The following is a 24,293-nucleotide window of genomic DNA, read 5'->3' on the forward strand; positions in this document are numbered from 1 at the left end:
AACTTACCCGGAGGAGCGTCAAGCAGATTCCAGGCCAACCATCACTGACACACCTGACAAGGCTTCTTCCTCATCTTCATGTAGTTTAATTGCAGTTGGCATCCATAAGTGTTGCATTACTGCCATCTACTGGAGAATGCTGGGATCATCACTTGAGACACAAGTTGTTTGTGACCGCACAGCGCGGAAAAACAGTTTCAAAAGTATCCACACAAATAGAAGGAGATTTACAAATTTACAAGTTGATTTAAAAATGATGAAATACGAATTACAAATTAGATGCACAGAAACAGATTCACATTTACAAATACAAATCGCTCTGCATTCATTTGTGAATGAACGATTTGTAACAGTTCTCTAGCCAAAGGTACTGTCCCGTCTTGTTTTAAACATGCCATCGTTCAGCCACTTCTCAAAAAGCCTGGTCTTGACCCGTCTATCCTGAATAACTTTAGGCCAATTTCAAAGCTTTTGTTTTTATCAAAGGCTTTAGAAAAGGTTGTTTTTAATCAAATTTTGTCCTTTCTAAAACAAAACGAGATCTTCGAAAAAATCCAGTCAGGGTTCCGGGAGCACCATAGCACTGAGACAGCTCTCCTGAAAGTGACAAATTACCTCCTTTGTGCTGCAGACTGTGGTAAATGTTCTGTATTAATTATTTTAGACCTTAGTGCGGCTTTCGATACTGTCGACCACATGATCCTACTGGAACGCCTATCAAGATGGGTCACCATTTCAGATTCCGCCCTCGATTGGTTCAAATCATATATTTCAAACAGACCATTCACGGTTTCCCTTGGCAGCTCATCCTCCTCACCCACAAATATTTCTTATGGGGTCCCACAAGGCTCAGTTTTAGGTCCACTTCTCTTCTGTCTCTACATGCTCCCATTGGGAAGAATCATTTTCATTGCTACACAGACGATACGCAGATCTACATACCTCTCAATTCCCATAATCAGGTCATCGACATAACCCGACTTCAGAACTGTCTCCAAGACATCAAAGACTGGCTGGCGCATATTTCCTACAGCTAAATGGGGACAAAACAGAAATACTGCTCTTTGGCCCCCTACACCTTACCACTGCAACTGCCCAGAACCTAAGTCACCTTTTTGCCTACATAAGACCACATGCCAAGAACCTGTGTGTTATATTAGATGTTATCTCAGTTTTAACAAGCAGGTAAATTCTGTTGTCAGGTCCAGTTTCTTCCAACTCAGAACCATCTCCAAAATTAGACATTTCCTATCACCCTCTGACCTAGAAACATTCATGCATTAATATCATCCAGGCTGGACTACTGTAATTCCCTCTATCTCGGCATTTTCCAGGCTACCATTTTCCGGTTACAACTAGTCCAAAACGGTAGTGGCCCAGTTAATAACAAGGACAAAGAAACGAGACCACATTACCCCTGTACTTGCATCCTTACACTGGCTCCCCGTTCACTTCAGGATAAACTTTAAAACCCTCTTAATTGTCTATAAATCACTCAATGATCTCGCCCCTGCATATATATCAGAGCACTTCACCCCGTACAGCTCCACCAGACCCCTCAGATCAGCCTACCGTGGCATGTTGACTGTGCCCTGATCATGGGGGAAAAAAAGGCCAGTGATAGGACCTTTTCTGTAGCGGCTCCTCGGCTCTGGAATAGCCTGCCAGAGGCCATTAGACAGACTGAGTCTGTTGATATTTTTAAGACGCAGCTTAAGACACACTTTTATTCTCTGGCTTGTAATTTTTAATTGTGATTAAACGGCTTTCCTTCTTTTTTATGTATGTATGTGTGTATAATGTAATCTGTTTATGTGATTTCATGAGATACAACTTGTTTCTTAACTTGTTTCTACTTGAATAGTGTCATATCTCCACTATACAGTATCTATGTATACATGTGTGCTTTATGCATATATATATGTTTTTTTTGTCTTTGAGAAGCACTTTGGTGTAAACTTGTTTGCTTTTATAGTGCTATATAAATGAAATAAACTTAAACTTAAACTTAAACATCTAAAATGTTAAAGTGCCCCCGAGGAACACCTTTTGTCAATCAACAACAAACAACAACATGAACACGAATGGGCCAATAGCTGCATGTGATTTAAAAAATCAGTTTGTCTATTGGCAGTTGTTGCTGCCCGTTATTGCTCTACCTTCATCTACGGTGTCACAGGCCAGTGGGCTTTGTGATGGGAGAGACTGATGGCCTATCTCCATCCAACAAATCATTCCTGCCCACAGAGCAGTGTCTGCAGGAACAAGGGGAGGTGCAGGAAGAGGGGAAAATGGTTATCCTGTGCCTGTAGATATCAACCAAATAGAAAAAGGTGTTTACCCCTAAGGGCAGTGACGATGATAATAATGTGCGTTTGTGTGTATCTCTGTGTGTGTGTGTGTGTGTGTGTGTATGGGTATGAATTGTCAGCGGTGATGAATCTTTGTGTGCAATTTTTGCATTTCTGTATGCGTTTGTGTGAAAGTGGATGTGTCTGGCAGTCAAATAGGTCCTCAGGCCAGGCAGATGAGTCATGAGGAACACGTTTGGGAAATGTTGAAAAGGAGCAAGTAGAAAGCTACTGTAGGCATAGAGCGAGAAAAGCTAAAAGCATAGCTACCTTGCCTTCATCTACAGTCTGCTTATATAATGCATGCAAACAAACCGACATTTGAATCCTTTGCACATTGAGCTCTGAGAACTCTCACTCTGTCCTTTGACATTTTTTCTTCCTCTCTTTCAAAGTCTGCCAAAGAGGAGCGAGCTTGTAGCTTTGTGGGTGCTCAGCCTGTAGCGGACATATGTGCTCTACAGACACAAAATGCTTTTTACTCTCTATTGACTTTTGGTTCTTAATATAACCAAAAGTATAACATTTCAATTGTGATGTTTCTTTGTCGACCTGAAGGTCATGTTTTACAGTTTGTTAAAAACAAAGAAATGACCTACAGTATAAGCAGGCACCCCAAGTACAGATACCTGAAGTCACATACTATATAGGCAATGACTTTGTGATAGGTCTATTTTAAGATCAGAGCTTGGTTGATAAATTGGCCGGGCAAGTATTGGCTGATATTAGTTACTGCAGATATCGGCATGGGTCAAATGATGAATAGCACAAAAATGCCACATGTATTTGAGTTAATTATATACTACATCATGATTCCTAAAAGAGCAACTTCTTGTTGTTGCTGACTTTCAGTGGTGTACTTCCTCACCTTGCTGCAGAGATGTACAAGTGTTTTCCAGGGTATGGTCAGTACACCATGACATTAATATTGGGTGTGATTACACTAAAATTTAAAGGACCACTTACTACCTTATGGTATCCCTCATAGTCTGTAGAGCTTTATGTGGACCTTGATGATTAAAAATCAACTTTAATGCGAAACAACTTTCATAAAATCAGTAAATGTTTGTGTTAATGTTTAAGAATTGATATTGGTCTACGTGTCATTATGCTCCTTGGAATTTCTGTCATGGTTTTGTGATCGGATGCATTGTTTTCTGTTCATGTGTGTACCCAGTAGCCTCTCGCCCTCGTCATTTTAGACCCACAATGGCCATCAGAAAGAATTTCCTCTGCCCATGTGATATTTGTTGTAAATCTTTGATCCCCAGATTATCTTACCGATAAGGTTCAGTTAAAAGCTTCAGAAATGATAAAGTGGACTACAGTGCTTCATAGGTTGTGCCATCTAACTATACTGCCATCTAGTGCAAGGCCTACACATGCAACATTTGAATTACAATTTTTTTGACACTCAATGATTTATGGCTGGAGCAGAAAAATGTGTGTGTGTGTGTGTGTGTGTGTGTGTGTTCATAATTGCGTGCCTCTTTGTGTCGTAGAGGTATATGTGGGCATTGGTTATTGAATGATGGATGATGACAGATGACTCCTCTCTCAGATATCCAATATATTATAAGTTTAACAGACATTGTTGTGAGGGAGGGCTCACTACCAGATGAACATCTTTAAAGAAACACTGTGGGGAGTTCCACAGGCCACAGACAGAGGGTGTGATGTGGCACAAAGGTAATGAGATTGCTGTCCCCAGTGTGTCAGCCTTGTCAAAGCTGGCGTGGAGAGAAGCATGGTAGTGACAGTGTGTGGTTGTCAGTTAAGTTGTGTCTATCCTCCTGTTCCATATTTGTCAGTTGAACAGAGTATGATCTGGCATTGACTGAGAGATCAAACAGGAGGAGAGGGAGATGGGAGATGGGAGAGGGAGATGGAGTGAGCGAGAAAGATGGAGGAAGAGATAAACACATGGGGAGGGGAGGGAAAGAAAGGAGAACAGCAGGAGAGGGAAAATGGATGTTTGCTTTGGGTATAAAGGAGGTTTAGGATGAGTAGTCACTGTTCCACAGCTGTGACAGGAACATACAGTGTCACCGTGGTAACAGTGACACAATAAGGTCTCTTCTCTCCAAATCACAACTTATTCTTTTCAATATCAATATGTGCATGTTTGTACATGTGGGGTGGCGTGTTTGTACACGTGCATTCTGTCTGCTGTGTGCTACAGCCACAGTATTTCAGAAGGCACTCAGCATTGAATATACATTTTGTTAAGGATAATTTAGTTTGATAAAATGCGTTATGGAGTGATTGTCTTATGGCTTCGCACCAATGATTTCTTTATTTATGAGTTAAACTAAAAGCCTGTCCTCCATTTACATGATTTAATGGACCAAGGACTTATTTGGGGATTTACTGAAAGAGAAAAAAAAGCGAAGAAGACAGAGGGAGCAGAGAACAGAAGAGCGTACCCTTGGAGAATCCCAGTACAATGTGTTCTTATCTTTTGAATGTCACCTTCAATTTTCTATTGGAAGACAGTCCAGGCACTGTGCCATGTCTCTGTCATGTTCTAAAACTAGCATGAACACACACACACGCATATACACAAACAGTCACAACATACCTGTGTAATTATTTTGAAAAAGAAAAATTATCACATATTAATTTTGTTCAGTTGGAATATATTTGGAATGAACCTTAAATATATGAAATGAACTTTGAATGTATGGAATGAACTTTAAATATATGGAATGAAACTTGATGAAATGAAAGTAGGAATAGGAATGACAGTAGAAATGTATGGAATGAAACTTGAAAATATTGAATGAAACTTCAGAATATTAACACAATAATCTAAAAAACACGTCTTTAAGTCACACCATAGCAATAAAATTACTGTTTTTGTCAATGGAGTCCGGTCTTTAGTGAAACAGTAAATACATTTCTTCATCAGTAGAACAGTAATGAATATGGTTACCAGTTTTATTTTGCCTTGTACATGCATTTGCCAGTGTGTTAATTATCTTTTCATTACTTTGATTGCTGACACTAGTTTTCATGCTAACTGGTTTATAGTGTCACACTTGGTGCAGCAACATCCGTACGGATTCATCATCACATCGATAACACAAGATGGCGCCAGCCCCTTGATGACATCAAATTTCATTCAATATTCTCAAGTTTCATTCCATATTTTTCGAGTGTCATCCCTTATATTCAAACTTTCATTCTGTATATTCCGACCTTCATTAGATATTTTCAGTTTTATTATTTATATTTCCACTGTCATTCCATGTACTCATACTTCACATTATATATATATACACTAGGGCTGTCAGCATTAACGTGTTAATCGCGATGCGATTAAGGGCCGAGCATAATGCGTTATTTTGTTTTAATCGTATTAATCGCATGCCGCCATTTAGTAATTTATTTTCACTTCACTCGGCTTTGCATCGTGCCTAACAGGCTACTATTTTGCCATACTTCCTCGTAACACATTCTGCTGCTGCAGGAATAGCAACGTGGATTTTGATGCCTCATTCTGGTGCCACTGATATGCCTGCACTTCTCTCTGATGCTCTGAAACAGACGTTACAGGCAACAGAAACATTGCTGCACGTGACGCTAGTTAACACTACACTCGACAGCAGCTAACGTTAGCCTACCGCTAGCTAGTAGCTGGATTAAACACGGTTACAATGCTGACTGTGTAAAGTGTGACTGTATTTCACTGTAGAGGATTCCGACACCGGGATGTAACAATCTGCAGCTGCTGTTGTCGGAAAAACACAGACGGTGCGTTCACGAAACTGGTAATTTACAGCCTCGTGGTGCATTCAAAGTTGTTGTTAAATGCCCTTTTCCCATCTGGTGGTTGTTTTTGTCATTCAACAGCTATTTACTAGTGAAATAAGTTATTGTTATAGTGATTACATTATTATTAAACATTTCATTTTGACGATATGGCCTTAGCAATAAACAAGCCATTCTTTAATGTCGCCATCTGTTTAGTACCCTTCTTTTTTTAACTTTCTTAAAAAGTATCGGTTCAGGCACCGTTAAGGCACCGGTACCGTTTTAAAAGTACCGCTTTAGCACCGGTATCCAAACCAAACAATACCCAACCCTAATATTGACTCTAGATTCAAATGTGTGACGAGATTAAATATATAATAAACAAATACAAATCTTAAAATCAAGTTCATAAAGTCATTTTCTTTGCATTCATTTGATTCCCAATCAAGATACACTGGTAAGAATTGCTTTCCATTGTTAATATGTACTTAAAAACAGTTCTGAAATGCAAATTTTAATTTTAATCATGTGATTAATCGCGATTAACTATAGAAATTCAACGATTAATCGCAATTAAGAAAATGTAATCGTTTGACAGCCCCAATATATACACATTTAATATTCCAAATGGCATGCCATAATCTATATATTTATATATATATGTATATACTGTATATATTACAGTGTATATACAGTATATATACAGTAGGTAATGTATTAATGGAACCCGCAGTTATTTTGGGTGTCGGAGCTAGCTATTAGAGGTTTACAGGCTGTGTGGCTTTACAGCAGCTCCACAGCATGGCTCATTAATCAGCTAATGAGAGGAGAGGGTGACCCTGCTAACTCGCTCTCAGCTCTTCACCCCTGGGTATTATAGCTGGACTGGCCCAAGGCCGGGAGAACCTAACCAAGACTGCGAGGGGATGTGAAGTGCAAATAGGTTAGTATGTACGACAGGGACCACACATGTTTTGAGATTGTCACGTATATGTTTTTTTTATATTTTAATATTGGTATATAGATCATGGATATGATTTTCAAGGGAACACAGGTTAATAGAAGGACAGAGAAACACAGATACAGTACATTCAAACACACTTTTTTCTTCTGGTGTGGCGATAAGTACCTACCATTCTAAATAATGAATTATGCAGAAGTTAAAGGACAATTCTGGTGCAAAATGAACCTAGGGGTTAATAACAGATGTGTACCCACTCGATCGTTCTCTGGGACATGTTTTCATGCTAATCAAATGTGTTTGTAGCTTGAAAGAAGCTAGCGCGGACCGCTGATTAGCTTACAACGCTAGTATTCGGGGCACAGGGAAAGTTAAAAACAAATTGCTATTTTGACCACTAAAAAGGCTCAAAATATCACCAAACTTCAACGGGTACAGACAGTTTATTGAAAAGATAGATTATAAAGACACTCGCGTTCATGTTTACATGCGGCCGCCATCATGACTTACAGCTGGCGATGCAAACTAAAATCAAAAACAATTTGCTCAATATATCTGAAATAATCACACCGATGTAAAACATAACTTGTCTAGTGTACTTACTCAGTGAATAACTGTCCATCTGGTCCCTCCGGTCTGGGTCGCAGGCGCCCATTTATTTTCGGGACATGGAAAAAAAGTCAGTACAAAGTACAGCCCTGTTTATCAGGGAGGGGAAATCTTCAGACTGTACGAAACACTGCGTCTCTTGGGTGTCGCGACGCAACAGGTCCCACTCCGTAGCTTCACAATGTCCACAGGTACACCACCAGTTTTCCGAAGTACGAGGCTGTGTTGCGGCATTGACTACCGATAGCTCTCTCTCTCTTGTAGCCCTTTCATAGAGCTCCCGCAGCTCTTTGTTCAATAAACTGTCTGTACGCTTACAATGTTCTCAATGCTTCGGTTAACATTCCTCATACCCTCATTGTGCTACCGTTGAAGTGTGGTGATATTTTGAGCCTTTTTAGTGGTATAAATAGCGATTTGTTTTTACTTTCCCTGTGCCCTGAATACTAGCGTTATAAGCTAATCAGCAGTCCGCGCTAGCTTCTTTCAAGCTACAAACACATTCGATTAGCATGAAAACATGTCCCAGAGAGTGATCGAGTGGGTACACATCTGTTATTAACCCCTAGGTTCGTTTTGCGCCGGAATTGTCCTTTAAGGCTGTGTTGTATTAATACTGAAATATGCAGTCTATGATCACACATACACACATTCTCACACATAAACAGCTGTTGTCTGGTGTTTTTGCTGAATGGCAGGCTCTGATGTCTGAATGGTAAAATGCAGATGACTATGTGCATCCTCCCACAGGCACTCAGCGAGTAATGTGTGGGCAGCAGTTTTGCAGGCGGCTGTTCATCAGTTCCCCATTGTTCTGTTATAGTCTCGAAGATATCCGTACTCTGTGTTTGCATGTGTCGGAGGTACTTTCATAGGACTTATCAGAGAGTTCAGAGGAATGACAGTGGGAAAACGAGCATTCACAGGCCAATTAGATCTAGTGTTTGCTTACTTGCAGGGCAGCTTAAAAAAGAAGAATTTTAAGGTTGGATATATCGAACAGATGAGGATCCAACCTCCAGATGGGTTAGTCATTCACCTAATGGCGTTTTTCCACTACATGGTACCTGCTCAACTCAGCTCGGCTCGGCTCGATTCGGCCCGACTCGGCCGCGGTGCCCCATCCTCCTTTTTCCATTGCAGATTTAATACCGCCTCATGCGTGAGGTGAGCGTGACTGGTCGTCATAGCGACGCCGCAGGAAACTGCCGCGACCTAACGCGACACACACACAGAACGTTGAAGGTGTGTTGTTTTTGATTCTCGGCATGTGGCTGTTTCCACAGCCAGAAGACACATTTTGTTTCAAAAGAAGCTGGAGGCAGCAAAAAAAACACCGCTGGCTAACCTATTTAAAAATGGCGGGTTTGTTCAGCACACCCCCGTCTGTCGCTAGCAATGATGACACAGTGATTAGTGACGATTCTCTCCGACCAATCAGTAGTCTGCAGGTTTTCACGTCACCTTTTGTTATTGCCTCAGCTCGCTTGGAACCTCGACAGAGGTGATACTAAAAAAAGTACCAGGTACTTTTTTTCATAATGGAAAACCAAAAAAGGCGAGTAGAGTCGAGCTGAGTCGAGCAGGTACCATGTAGTGGAAAAACGCCATAAGTGTAGTGGTCATCATTCTATCAGCATGGAGATGCTTTGGAGGGAACTTAGCTGGTTCTGCAGCTGTGAAATCAAGCTGTAATGACAGCTTGAGTATTTTGTATGTTATTACACTTAATATTATATGGAGGTATTAATACTGAGCGCAATAGTAAGTAGTGTAATTATGCAGGGTTTTATGTCTTTGTCTCTTTCCGCTTGTTTTAAATGCTTTTCCTCCCATCTCGTATTCCCTCCACACTGTATGAGACTCTCCAGCCGCTTGTCTGAGGCCATTTTGATTTTTTACTATTTTATCTTCTACCCATGCTCTCACTGAACTATGACTGAATTTGCTCTAATTCCAATGATCAGCATTTTTTTCTTTTCCCAGCGTTGGTCAGGAATGCTGTGGAAATCCCGGATGGAAAGCTCCCTAGCTCAGCCGAGCCTGAAATTGGCTTGAATGGAGGGGGAAGCAGTGGCAGGTCACCTGAATAGGTCTCAAGGCAAATCACATTAGTCTCGGCTCCATTGTTACCACCATACACTAAATCTCATCTGTGGCAAGCGAAGCAGTAGTTTTGGTTTATCAACCATTCACCGTGACATAAAGAAAAACACAGGCATTTTTTTATACACACACACACACACACAGACAGACATGCACACACTTGGGAATAGTGCTTATCCTTAAACACTTTAACCTGGAATTACTCATTTTTTGGCCACACAATTGATATGTTAGAAAAGTTGCCTAATCACAATCTAGCAGATACAGAGCAACATTAGCATTCATTTGGAGCCTTGTTTGTGTCCCCCTGGCTCGTGTGAGTCCCATGTACTCTCCTAGTGTGTTCATTACCACAAGCCATACCTTTCACATACTACGGCTACAAGTCGTGATCCATTGTTGCTACAAAAATATTGATTATAGCCACTTTCTGTTACGGGGAGGCGGAGGAAAGAGGACCCAAACGCAGAGAGAGGCAGGCAGGCAGGCAGGCGATGGTTAAACACAGGTTTAATGAACAAAAAATGAGGAGAGCAAACAACGAAGGAAGTCCTGAAGACACAGGCAAAAAGGGCCAACATACAAAAACCAGAATAGGGAATCCAAAACAAGGGCACAGGCTACGACACGCTGACAGGACAGGAACACAAACAGACACAAAACGATCTGACAAGAGACAAAGGGAACACAGAGGTTAAATACATGAGGTAATGAACAAATGAGGGACAGGTGATACAACAGGTGAAACACATCAGGGCGGTGCAGGACAATCAACAAAGGCAAAAAGTAAAACTAGACATGACAAGACAGAAAACAGACTATCAAAATAAAACAGGAAACAGAAATATACACAGAGAACAGAACAGTCAAAACAGGGTAAACAGAAACTACACAATGAACAGGGAAATAAGTAAATATACAAATATACACAACAGAAATATGCAAAACAAGATACATACAGAAATCTACAAACAAGGCAAAAGAAATATCCAAACAGGTAACAAATACAGAATAAATCTACAAATACAGGGAACATACAGAAATCAATAATACAGGTAACAGAAACAGAACAAAATACAAAGTAAAATACTGAAACCTAACAGAAATGTCCAAAACCACAACAACTTTCAGTACATTGACAGAAATAAATATGCTAGGTGCATTTAAATGCACAAATGTCTATCCTATGGTCTGTCCATTTAACTATAATGCATGATATTGTCATGTGTGCACTTTTACAACAGAAAGTAATTCCACTTCTATGAAACAGCTACACCTAAAACAATAATCAGTAGAGAATAGATTTGTTTTCTGGTAAATGCTCTGTTCCTGTGCTCTTGCATGTCCATGTGTGCTTTATTCATCCTATGTATTGACCAGAGTGAAGGCCCAATGTGTTAGCACGTACAGTAAAAAGTGATCTATGACAACTTGCTAGTGCACCTTATCACCAGGTAAATCTTTTACAGAACAGCCTTACACAGCGTCAATAATTAAGGAAACTATATATTTCATACTGTAGCAGACAAACACTTATTCTTACATTGGCTTCCTCAACATTTTTGGTATAAGGCGTCATTGCACTTCCCGCCAAAAAATAAACTAAATGGTCCATGGTACAGTGGATTCCGATTTGTTTTTCCAGGGCAAAATTAAATTAAATTCAGTGCATCCTTTGCTTATTTATTTCCACAGTTGGTGGGTCCCCAGATGCAGCATATAAATAAACAGAAATTGAGTTACATGAATAAGTGTGCATCACTCACACCACAGTAGTCTGTTTATTAGAAAATATTTCAATTCTCTTTGAATGTTTAGTCTGTTCCTCTCCCCGCAGCACTCTCTTTCCTCTTGGGAAAATGGAAAGAAAGGAAGAATAGGAGATCAGTGAGGGAAGGAGGCAATGAACAGAATCTGAAGTTGAAACTAAGATTCTGAGACTTGGGCAGTCTTGTATAAAGAGATGTGGATAGTTGCTCACTGTGATTCACATTCATCTGAGAGGTGGAGATGAACGCAGAGAGCAACAAAGGACAATACATGGCACAGAAAGTTTTGCTGTAATGGGATACTGCTGCAGATAAGGGTGTAGAGCCTCGACTAAACTGTACATCTCGCTGAGTTGGCCCAATTGATTAGGACCTTTGGGAACAGCATGGTCCATATTAAATCTGCACTGTGTGTGTGTGTGTGTGTGTGTGTGTGTGTGTGTGTGTTTGTGTTTGTGTTTGTTGTGTGTGTTGTGTGTGCGTGCTTGCTTGCTTGTGAAATGTTGTTTGTGTGTTCTGCTTGCTGGGAATTCAGCAACCAATGTACAGGTACTATTTGAGATGACTGCAGCACTTTCTGCAAGTTTCACCCAGACAACTGCAGCACTAGAAAGAAGCTCACTATTTTGCTTAACACATTTTTATTTTCAATCCTATACTACTGAAGCAGATGTAGCATAAGTTGGTATTTTGTTTATTGCTTTAAGCCATATTAAATCCACAATCCACTTGTCTATTTGTAATCATCCCTTAGGTTTTGTCTCATACTTATTTTTCTGTTCTATTTCCTTTTGTCTACTTCTCTCTTTTACTTATTTTCGTCTCATGCTCGGTCTCCCTTTTTCTCTGCCTCTTTCTATCCTGTGTCTATGTTGAGAGACATAATATAGACAGAAAGCATAGGCAAGCAAATGCTGGTACATCATTTTGTCTTCACAGTATGCCACTCACCGCTCACCCACTCAGGGTATTAAAGAAGCGTCAACATTTTAGTCTGCTAGAAAAAGAAAATGGATGGACAGATTTCCATTCTCTCCTTTGTCAGGTCTCTCCTTCCCCCGGCTGTTATCCTTCAAATACAAGGGGCTGTTCCAGTCACTCGGGCACTCACAGTCAGACAGAAATACCAATACGCACAAACATTGTGGAGGGACTGCATTGGTAGACAGACAAACAAACGGCATGACTGACAAAGAAAAATTCACCAAGCCCAGTCGATAAGTTTCACAGCGGTGTCCTGCTCTGAATGATAAGCTGCTATTTACTACTACTCCAAATGCAGTTAACTTCCAAGCCGAATCTGCAATGCATCAGAGGTTATCTCCAGGCACCCAGACAGAGAATACCTGCAGGGGATTTCAATCAGCCTCCCCCATATGTAATTAAATGGAAATAATTGGTTTCATTCCTTTTGTCATCTTTTTTTATTTCGCCATCCTGTGCCACAGTGCTAGGCCTGCACACATGCACATTATTCTAACTGTCGCTTCCTTTTCTTTTCTCCATTAGCCACTCCATAGTAATCTTTGCTTTTTCTTTTGTTGCCTTCTCCATTCTTTTCTAAAAGTAAGTGGGATCTCATCCTAAATGTGGTTATCTGTACTGTATGTGGTGTGTGTGTGTTGTAGGTAAGTGTGTTGCTGCCATCATCAGGCAGAAACATAAACCTGCACTCTTACATCCTTTATAAATCCTCTGCATTCCACAATTGTCTCTTGCAATGCAAGGCTTAGTCTCATGCCTTTTTCTCTATATATACCAAGGGTAACTTCTCAAAATCCCTAAACTTCCCACACCCAAACTACAATAACAGTGTCCTTCTTCCCTTTTGTATCTTATTTTAAGCTCTCTCTTCTTCATTCCCATCAAGTGGCTGACTTTCCCCTCTTACTGTATCTTGTCTTGCTCTGCTGCTCTGTGCCTGAACTGGTTCTCTTACCCCCTTAATTTAGCTCAAGCAAAGCGAAGCCAATGCTGACACCAAAGAGAAGCTTCCTCTACGACTCAGGATCTTTGAGAAGTTTCCCAACAGACCTCAGATGGTGAAAATCTCTAAGCTCCCATCTGATTTCACCGTGCCCAGGATCAGGTACACAGTCACAGCCAGAGTGACACACCAAGTCAATTCTAAGAGCTTATATTTTTTGAGATATGTATATAGACCTAAATGTCTCTTTTGCTGGTAAGAATCAAATTACAATATGACACAGCATTGTGATCTCCAGCCAGTTTAATAAACATAGCTCTTCTAAAAACAGGCCAGACTGGCAAACAGGCATCTAGTAAAAAAAAAATAAAAAATTGGCACATACAGTACGAAGTGAACCATTTTATCTTTCAAGCACTAGTAAGAGTTCTTTTTTTGCCTAAATAAAAGAGAAACTAGGTAATTAAAATGAGCAACAATATCCAGCTTACCCAAACAGACCACATCAACAACAATGTTTTATTGAGTAGTGAATGCCAGTTTATTATGGGAACAGCACAACAATGAGCACTAACTATGTAAAACCTTTTAATGTGGCCACCATTTTATAGACACTTTCTACAGTGCTGACATTATGTAAGGAAAGAACTGGAGAAAAATGTTTCAGATTTGCTCCTAGTTAGATAGTAACCGATAATATTTGGCCATAAGTCCTTTTGTACCTTACTGTATGCAGATTTTAGCAGGAGAGCTGAACTGTGTCCAACACAGTGGACCTCATAATTAATTGTCAATTTTGATTATTTAGTTGCTGATTAGTGCACAGCTGGGTCCCCCTCTGCAGCCCATCTACCAGTCTGCTGCAGCAAGAACTTCCACTAACATATTGCGTAGCTGAATTTGGACCGAGATAGTTTGGCGTTATACTACAAATGTGATTATTTCTTCTATCTTTAAACATATGGAGCTTTTCAGAAAGAACAATGCATGCAATTCATCATGTTTGTGTCTGTGATGTTTGTCATGTACTCTAGGGAGAGTTTTATGAAGCAGTTCATCGATCGTCAGCAGCAGGACACCAGTTGTTTGTTCCGGCGTCTCCCCTCCGCATCATCCTCCTCCTGTGACCACTCCAAACGCTCAGCCATTGAAGACAACAAGTATATCGACCAAAAGGTACTTTCACTCACTCGTTCTCTTACTCACCACAGACAGAAAGTGGATGAGAAAGTGCTAACTCCATTTCCATGGCTATATATACAGAAGATAAACCATTGCAATAAGAAGGACAGTAGTAGTAGCCAATTGTACCTAATGTTCACTGTTGTGTGTATGCTGTGTTTTTGGAGCTAAATGACTCTCACTCTGTGGGATTCAGCTTCGCAGGTCAATATTTAGTATCCGAGCTCGTAACCTCCTGGAAAAAGAAACTACTATCAATAAAATACTGCGGTAAGACACATCTACACCTCCTCAATAAGCATGGCTTGGGGGATTTGAAGATCAAAGCACATCTTGGTTATAATTTTGCTCAATATGGTTGAATTTTATTGTTTTTTTAACAACAATTTTGTGACTATATTTCAATGTGTATTAAAGCAGAATTTAAATTACTTTTCCTGCTCCATCTTTCATTGTTGAGCAGGAAAAGGCATTGCTGCTAAAATGCTGCTGACACAATGGTTATATGTAACCCAGATGTCTATAAAAAGTTTCACTTTTCAACCAAATCTCCCTCAAATTTAATCCACATGTGTAGACGTCTTTTAACCTGCAAACAACTCCCCGCTTTTCAGTTGTTCAGTTGTTTGTGGTCTTTTGTTATTAATCAGGAGATCATAACATTGATTTTGTATTGACACATGGTACTTAGAGACCCCAGCAAGATGTTTTTACTATGCATCATCCACAGTCATGAAATTCATTCTTTGTGTGGGTGTAAATAATAATGTGCGTGCATATTAGATGTAGCTCTGCTCTAACAGCACTCTCTGGCATTGTTAATGCATCTCTCTCTGTCTCACACACGCAAAGACACACACAGACCCACTTCAGACTCATTTACTGTCGCGATGAAGTAAATGGATAATTTGCTGTTCAGCATGGCAGAGCTGGCACTAAGTGTAGATTAGCTCGCCGGCACCGTGTCCAAGCTGGCTCCCTCTCTCCCCCCACCCCCCTCCCTTATTCAGTCAGTCTGAAAGACAGACAGCACATCAGTAGTCATAACACGTTCTGTCTGGCCTGCCATCTTCCACACAAACACAATTAGGCCCACAGTCGCACCAGCACAGGCAAACATACACGCAGTCCAGCATACGCAGCCACTGATGCATACTTACTGCCAACAAAGAAGTTATTGTTTAGAGTCTCTGTAAATGATTAAAGTACACACACTGTCAGTGCCCACTGTGTCATTAGCTCTGTTCTGGTACATGACTCTGCTGTTAGCCCCACACGCACACACACACACACACACACACACACATGTACGCATGTACGCACGCACGCATACACGCATGCACACTCACTGACTAATGGAATGATTGGAACCTATTCCGGATCTTCACTCTTACTGTATGTGCCCAGAATGACGAAGGTCGAAGATAGCCCGTTAGGCAGGAAGATGGACCTGATCCAGTTGTGTTGTGGTTGCCAGCTGGTGACCTCACACTGTTTTCATTATATTGATCATGAGTAGAGAAAAAACATGTTTGTGTTTGTGTTTCACAGGGCTTGTACCAGACAGCGTATGCTAAGTGGATCCTTTGAAGGCCAGCCAGCCAAAGAACGCTCCATACTCAGTGTCCAGCACCACATACGGCAGGAGCGCAGGTCTGACCACACACGCTCACATACAGAAATGCAAACAAGTGAAATCTTAGCGTAGCTGATCAGTACTATGTAATATCTGTCTACTCTTTGTATCTGCAGATCTCTGAGACATGGTTCCACTAGTCAGAGGATCAGCAGAGGGAAGTCGCTGGAGACACTCACCCAGGATGTGAGCACACAGACACACACAAATATTTACATAGGTCTGACATATTGTACTGTTTACTTGTATTTTCTCAGAATAGTTGTGTGTCAAACAATACTCTTGTTGTTTATGTATTCCACCAGTATTCCTTAAAAAATCGAAGAAATACAAAAATAGAAATTGTATAACTTCATTGTCTCTTCTCTTTCCCCAGCATTCCAGTACAGTGCGCTATCGTAACGCACAGAGAGAGGACAGTGAGATTAAGATGATCCAAGAAAAGAAAGAACAAGCAGAGATGAAAAGGTATTCACACAGACATTGACCCAATATAATGTGTAAAGTAAGTTTCTGCCAAAAATAAATGTATGTTGTACATTCATTCAGTTCTTGCTGTTTCATTGATACAAATATAACTGGTGTTTGTCCCAACTCTGTGCTTGTAGAAAAGTCCAGGAGGAGGAATTGAGAGAAAATCATCCTTACTTTGATAAGCCTCTCTTCATTGTGGGGCGGGAGCACCGCTTCAGGAACTTTTGCAGGATGATTGTTCGAGCTCGCTTCAATGCGTAAGATCAGTATTGTATCTATATGGTCTAAAGGTCAAAAGATGTTGTTTTCAAGTTTCTCTAGACAGCCTATCCTGGCTCAGAATGGTCACAAATTAGACTTTAGAATACAGTAAACAACCAATAACATTCACAAAACATTTAGGTTAACCCACTTATCTATGATTTCTTTTTACCAATGTTGCACCAATTTTTACAATGTTTAATCAACAAATGTTTAACAGCAACAATGGTGAATGCCCCTGTGTGAGTTTGGCTCATAAGACTTTTTTTTCCTGTCAAAATGTTGACAATTTATTTTATTTGTATGAATTCATATTTAGATCCAAAACTGACCCCATAACAGGAGCAGTGAAGAACACCAAATACCACCAGCTGTAGTAAGTGTGATGAATTATTGATTCCTTCACTCTCTATTGATCTGTTCATTCTACAACATTGAAATACTTATTCATTCTGCACCTTATTACCTGCCTGTTGCACTTTCCCAAACCTGTGGTAAGGAATGAAAATTGTGAAATAAAGAGCTGTGAAATACATTTCACCCATTATGCAACCTGATCGTAATTCATCCGAGCACAGAGTCTGATTATGAAAGTGGGAGGCAGTCCTTTGTATCAGATAATGTTGGTGCCGGGGGAATATTACTGACATCCTTCTGCAGAACAGATTGGGCTGCTCGCAAATACACACACACACACACACACACACACACACACACACACACACACAAAGATTTACTTACTCTCAATTTCTGATATCTCTCCTCACATATCCTCCTACTCTCTTTTTCTACCCCCTCTCTTTCTCTTGATTTATCCCCGAGTATTTGCTGGTTTGCAAACCAAATAGCTTTCTTGACCTACTTACACCGAATATACTATTTCTCTGCATAAATTCCCAAAAACCATAACAATGTTAATGTGTGTGTCCCTGCAGCGATCTCCTGGGCCTCGTCACCTATTTGGACTGGGTTATGATTGTAGTAACCATCTGCTCCTGCATCTCCATGATGTTTGAATCACCCTTCACCAGGGTCATGCATGCCCCCACACTGCAGGTATTAAAAACAGATGGATCAATGGCCGCATGAGCAAGCGAGCAGCTGCATGATTGGACAGATGTTGTCATACCCGTGCCCTCTGTTTCAGATCGGGGAGTATGTGTTTGTGATCTTTATGAGCATTGAGCTCAACCTGAAGATCATGGCCGACGGTCTGTTCTTCACCCCCACAGCTGTCATCAGAGACTTCGGAGGAGTCATGGACATCTTCATCTATCTCGTGAGAAATCTCATCCAATCAAAGGGCTGATCATAAGGGTTGAATCACACTGGAAAAAAGTATTTGAGTGTAGACCAATGATCTGTCATTTGTCCTATTTAAATAGTAGCTAATAACTATAAATAACTGAATTCAGTTTGGCGGCCTCACTGTCATTATTTCACATTTTCTTGGCATTCTGAAATAACTCTTATGTGCATCTAATGTGCACGTAGATCATGCAAAAGACATTTAATCTTTGTTCAGTGGTGTTGCAGTAGAACATGTCTGTGTCGGTTGCGATAAGGGAACGGGACAGTTACAGGGTTGTTGACGTAGATCAAATGATGTACCTGTGACATGAACACATTGCAACTGTAAAATCTGCAGGATGCTTACCTTTCCCCTAATCGTTCATCGCTGTCCTTGCTGTGGGACTCCTCTGTAGGTGAGTCTGATATTCCTGTGCTGGCTGCCTCCTGACGTCCCTCCTGAGTCTGGGGCTCAGCTGCTGATGATGCTGCGCTGCCTGCGTCCGCTCAGGATCTTCAAGCTGGTACCCCAGATGAGGAAGGTGGTGCGGGAGGTTCTCAAAGGATTCAAGGAGATTTTCCTGGTTAGTAGTTAACCATGTATAATTTCCACTTGAGTGCGGTAGAGAAGTGCAACTCTTCTCCGAATCTACTAGCTTTTTTTAGTTTTGAAGTTATTTTTTTACATCAGATATTGAGGTGAAACTACACATTCGTTTATTCACACACTTCAATGCAGTATAACATACAACTTAATAGGCAACACTTAAACTGTAAAAATGGTCATGAAAAAGCTTTTAGATATGTGCAAAAACATAGTAGTACATGGCTTAAAACATGCAAAAAAATATAAAAATATATATATATATACATTTTTTTTTTATATTTTTATATTTTCATAAGGATGTGTACACTAAAGCATTTTATTCACCTTTATTGGATTGTTATTACTTACCGGCCATTTCTCATCTTTGCTTACCTTTTGTTTTGCCTACCAAGGATTTTATTATATTATCATAAGCTTGCAACAGTTACAGATTCTCTCTGGTTCTGACTTGGATTTTCCCAGCTGAGGTCTCTACATCCACAGCTGCCTGGCATCCTTAGTTTGCTCTCTAATCACAATGGCTTAGATTATGTCGAACTGTCTGCCTTAAACTCTTGATTGATTCTCCTGCAGGTTTCCATTCTGCTCCTCACTCTAATGCTCGTGTTCGCAAGCTTCGGAGTTCAACTGTTTGCCGGAAAGCTTGCCAAGTGCAACGACCCCCACATCATTAAACGGGTACAGCAAGAAACATAATCTCCTTACTAAACCACCCCCTCCCATTTCACAGTCCCTGTAGAGAACAACACACTGTATAAGTACAAGGAGTTTTCTCAGTCAAATCAATAATCCAGTGGTTTCTTTTATCCCACTTTCTTAACAACAGTCATAGTACTTCCTTTAGCTTGTGCTATAGCAGATCATTTATTATATAGAAAACAGTACAATGCTTAAACAGGTCTTCACAGGTCAAATATGTGTAATTATAGTGATGGTTCCTAATATCAACATCTTTTGTACTCACCAAGAACTGGGAATGTGCTGATAGTTATTATGCATTAATATTATCCATTAACTTGCATATAAGTGAGGAGAAACATATTGTCTTCAAAAATTATGTGTTTTTAATTCTTTAAACTAAAGGGTTCTTATTAAAACCACTATGCATTATGCAAAAACAATTACAGCATTATTGTCATATTCTGAGTTTGTTTATTTTAAGCAAATTAAATGTTCTTTTTTACTCGCCGTTCTAATGGTTGCTTCATTCTGTGTTTTGCTGTAAACTGCTTTGTTGGTTATAGGACGATTGTCACGGTATTTTCCGAATAAATGTCAGCGTTTCCAAGAACCTCAACTTGAAACTGAAGGCTGGAGAGAAGAAGCCTGGTTTCTGGGTACCAAGAGTCTGGTATAGCTGCTTGTTGTTGTTCCTTTATCACTGCTTGATTTAGGATTGTTTTAGCTTCAGCCAATGATTGATGTATCCATTCTGTCCTTCCTCAGGGCCAACCCTCGTAATTTTAACTTTGACAATGTGGGAAATGCCATGTTGGCTTTGTTTGAAGTGCTGTCCCTCAAAGGCTGGGTGGAGGTCCGAGATGTCATTATTCACCGCGTAGGACCGGTACTGAACCCCACCTTACCTTACCTTTCCACTCACTTCCATTAAAGTGTTCTTTTTCACTTTTGACTTCTACATTATAAGAACAATGTGACAGTTTAAATACCTCTATGCCTGCAGATCCATGGCATCTACATCCATGTCTTTGTGTTTCTGGGGTGCATGATTGGACTCACCCTGTTTGTCGGCGTTGTTATTGCAAACTTCAACGAGAACAAGGTAAGAGTCACACATAAAGATACAGCTTCCTACTTTTTTTTAGATTATTTTCGGAGTGTTTTTACATTTATGTAGCAGTAAAGAAGCAGACAGGAATGGCCAAATTCCAACTGGTGATGCAGCGAAAATACCACCTTCAGGATTTAAATGTGTTTGTGTCTCCCACCACCAGGGCACTGCTCTCCTAACAGTGGACCAGAGGAGATGGGAGGATCTGAAGAGTCGACTGAAAATAGCCCAGCCTCTCCACCTGCCCCCTCGCCCAGGTGCTCACACACAAAACAAAACACATACACCAAAGGCTTTGGCAATCATTCTGTAATACAAAGCAGTGATACAGTACAGTATCAAGCATCATGTTGATGTAGCACCAGCATAATTAATCCATATTTAATAGTCTTGTTTTCCATTGAGGATTGATGCCTCAGTGGATTCACCATGACACTCAAATGATGACTAGCAGCAGTAGTGAAAAAGCTGAAAAGGAGGACAGATAACACAAATGGTTTAGACACTAAATCATGCATGTCACAGCCTTCTATGGGAAATTTGCTTAGCAAGTGTATCAAGTGTTCACACCTCTTTTGAAGTAAACTACCAGTGTTTTAACTAACTAACCTGATGACTGTTGAGTTTAGTTAGCTATTGATCACATTTCAACACAGGAATACCTAACATTTACAGTATTGCTCTTCATCCAGTTATTAGAGTCATGAGAATAGTTGTGCCTCGGAGGCAGTGTGGGAAATCGTCTCTTGTTGAGGCTGAGAACTAACAGAAAATCGATGGCATCAGTTCAAGTCAGCAGTGCTGCTGACATCAGCAGTATTAACCTGACTTTGATCCACATCCAAAGGCCCTCTGCACTGGCGCCACTCACTCACTACTGGCAGATCATTACAGAACTGAGCTGGCCTTTACCCACATCCCTACTCAAAGCACTTGAAAAAATTGTCTCTGGGGTCAGCAGTCATACAGTATGTAATGACAGAGGCTGCCACTGGATGTGCTGCTGTTGTTACATTTCATGTTCATTAGATATTAAACTCCCTGCTTTAAGGTGGACACTACAGACAGTTGCAATAAATATCCCTTCTAACAAGGATTTGTTGTGACAAGGATAAAATGCAAGCGTTCTTCTAATTCAAAGCTAGCATGCTGATAGATAGATGTCCATCACCTTCCACTTTCTTTGTATTGGCATTCTAAACTCTGGTCAATTTATGAGGTCTAGTGGTTAACTGCTCCTCATGTCGAATCTGAGTTTTCTGTTGCACGACTAAAGCAACTTTTGAATGTACAAATGCTTCCCGAGGCTATTTTGCATAGGCACCGTCATTGAATCCGTCGCTTATTGCTGCCCAAGACGATTGTGATTGGTTTAAAGAAATGCCAATAAACCAGAGCATGTTTTTCTCCCATCCCGGAATGCTGTGTGGACTTGCCAGACCCTCCCTCGCAGTGCTGTGGAGGAAGGTCTGGTGTCAATGTGAGAAAATAGTATCATTAGGTAAAGTTGGGATGGGCTTCAATAATAGCCATCACATTAGCTCCTCTCATCACATTTTTAAACCACTTCAGTTTCCTAATGGACCTAAGAGAAGATTACATCTCCAGCTCAAGTTAAAATTTTGTTTTAGGAGGTAAAATACAGAACTATCCAGTGATGTAACTGTAACCTCACTGTACGGTCTAAAAACTCTAAGACACATTTGCACTGGTAGTGTGGGTTTGCTACCTTTTCTTGACACAAATGTGTCACATACCTAAATGTGTGTGAAACCTGCAGCACAATTTAGTGTTACAGGAACACCCAAACAGTCCATGAGTGCCATCTGCAGGACAGTAAGGGACACTACCATACATTTAAGCATCAGCTGACTTATAAAGGACCACTGCTACAGTTCAGTGCCAGTTCAGACACTCAAATTTGATCACTGACTTGTACAGTGAATCCTACCCTGACTGTATGAAAATGTTGAAATAAACTTCCACAGAGAAATGTTGTTATAGCTGTGCAGGTATCAATACATCTCTGGTCTTCTATATGCCTGACAGAAAACGGGGGGTTCCGGGCTAAGATGTATGATATTACTCAACATCCCTTCTTCAAACGGGGCATTGCTGTGCTGGTGCTGGCACAGTCAGTGCTGCTGTCAGTCAAGGTAAAGCCTTACTCCGGATTTTCACTGGATGCGGAACGTCTGCGGACCGGCTCCGCTGCGGAACGGCTGCGTGCTCCGCCATCCGTCAATACCTACCAGGTCCAGATTTGTTGCGGCACATCTGCGGCCATGACTGACAACTGTAGTCACGAGGACCCACAATATCTCGCGAATTCACTTAGAATAGAACCACAAATCCAACAACAGTTTGTTTCCATTCAGAGGAGTAGAGGGGAAACAACTCTGTGCTGTGTTTTCAAGGTGTAGTGCAGGGAAATATGATCCGCCGTGAGCACAATGTATTTTATTTTGAAAATTAACCGGATTTTTATTTTGTTTCTGTGCTCAACTTCCTGTCCCACACTATCTGCCGTGTGCTGAATTGCTGCGGAGCTCTCCGGCGTCCGGCAAAAATAGAAGCTCTGCGTATCTGCTCCGGAGGGCTGCAGACCGCCGGAGCTGGGACGGAGTAGGGACGCAGCCGTTCCGCAGTCAGTGGAAATACACACATTGACTTTAATGGAAACCTAATGACTCCGCCGACGTTCCGGAGCGGATCCGCGGTCGTTACGCATGCGTGTTGACGCTATTGACGGACGGCGGAGCACGCAGCCGTTCCGTAGCAGAGCCGGTCCGCAGACGTTCGACATCCAGTGGAAATCCGGAGTTATATCACAATGCATCATGTCATTTCAATAATGTATGTGTTATTTTTCCTTATTTTTTTATTTTTTATTTATTTTGCATGTCAAGTACAATTAAGATATTAATTCCAATGTGCTAAATAAATATAATGTGAACTGACATATTGACATGTGTGCGAACCTGCTCTTCTCCAGTGGGACGTAGGATATCAAGCAACATTTCCTCTTGCCACCATGTCAGTAGTCTTCACCTTTATATTTGTACTGGAGGTGAGCCTTTTCTACTATCTCCTCATTCATCAAGTCTTATTTAGATTTTCTCTTCTGGGTATTGTCTGATGTTCCTTTTTGGTGTTGTTACCCAGGTGACCATGAAGCTGATAGCCATGTCTCCAGCGGGTTACTGGCAGAGTAGAAGGAATCGCTATGACCTACTGGTCACATCATTGGGTGTCATCTGGATCGTCCTGCACTTTTCCTTACTGGTTAGACAAATTACTGTCACATTAAGGGAACAGTTTAGGAGTTCTGATTAAGTCATGTTAAGTATTTTAGCAAATACTACACAAATAACTATATTATTTTCCCCTCTAGAATGCATATACCTACATGATGGGCACATGTGTGATTGTCTTCAGATTCTTTACAATATGTGGGAAGCATGTGAGTATATTTGCATGCAAGAACATACTCAATTCAGTGCATTTTGCCAAAAAATAATCTGTATTCTAACAACAATATATCCTTTGAAATGTGTGTGTTTGTCTGTGAT

General features: G+C 40.7%; 1 protein-coding gene across 9 annotated transcripts in view; it reads left to right on the forward strand.

Annotated features, from left to right (window-relative positions):
* The window catches only part of nalcn (sodium leak channel, non-selective), an 87,607-nt gene that overhangs the window by 57,975 nt on the left and 5,339 nt on the right, over positions 1 to 24,293 (forward strand). For 8 of the 9 annotated variants that reach the window (XM_036004275.1, XM_036004274.1, XM_036004279.1 and 5 more), the window contains 20 exons: positions 13,505 to 13,641; positions 14,514 to 14,655; positions 14,858 to 14,931; positions 16,213 to 16,314; positions 16,414 to 16,483; positions 16,674 to 16,765; positions 16,906 to 17,028; positions 17,352 to 17,408; positions 17,968 to 18,088; positions 18,180 to 18,311; positions 18,739 to 18,906; positions 19,503 to 19,607; positions 20,174 to 20,280; positions 20,376 to 20,496; positions 20,614 to 20,712; positions 20,885 to 20,978; positions 22,771 to 22,877; positions 23,717 to 23,791; positions 23,887 to 24,006; positions 24,116 to 24,184. In XM_036004275.1, the coding sequence (XP_035860168.1) occupies positions 13,505 to 13,641; positions 14,514 to 14,655; positions 14,858 to 14,931; positions 16,213 to 16,314; positions 16,414 to 16,483; positions 16,674 to 16,765; positions 16,906 to 17,028; positions 17,352 to 17,408; positions 17,968 to 18,088; positions 18,180 to 18,311; positions 18,739 to 18,906; positions 19,503 to 19,607; positions 20,174 to 20,280; positions 20,376 to 20,496; positions 20,614 to 20,712; positions 20,885 to 20,978; positions 22,771 to 22,877; positions 23,717 to 23,791; positions 23,887 to 24,006; positions 24,116 to 24,184 (2,115 nt within the window). The remainder of the gene's footprint in view (positions 1 to 13,504; positions 13,642 to 14,513; positions 14,656 to 14,857; positions 14,932 to 16,212; positions 16,315 to 16,413; positions 16,484 to 16,673; positions 16,766 to 16,905; positions 17,029 to 17,351; positions 17,409 to 17,967; positions 18,089 to 18,179; positions 18,312 to 18,738; positions 18,907 to 19,502; positions 19,608 to 20,173; positions 20,281 to 20,375; positions 20,497 to 20,613; positions 20,713 to 20,884; positions 20,979 to 22,770; positions 22,878 to 23,716; positions 23,792 to 23,886; positions 24,007 to 24,115; positions 24,185 to 24,293) is intronic. The other variant, XM_036004272.1, reaches the window with a different exon arrangement.

The sequence above is a fragment of the Sander lucioperca genome, chromosome 8 (genome assembly GCF_008315115.2).
Source record: "Sander lucioperca isolate FBNREF2018 chromosome 8, SLUC_FBN_1.2, whole genome shotgun sequence".
Classification (NCBI taxonomy): Eukaryota; Metazoa; Chordata; class Actinopteri; order Perciformes; family Percidae; genus Sander; species Sander lucioperca.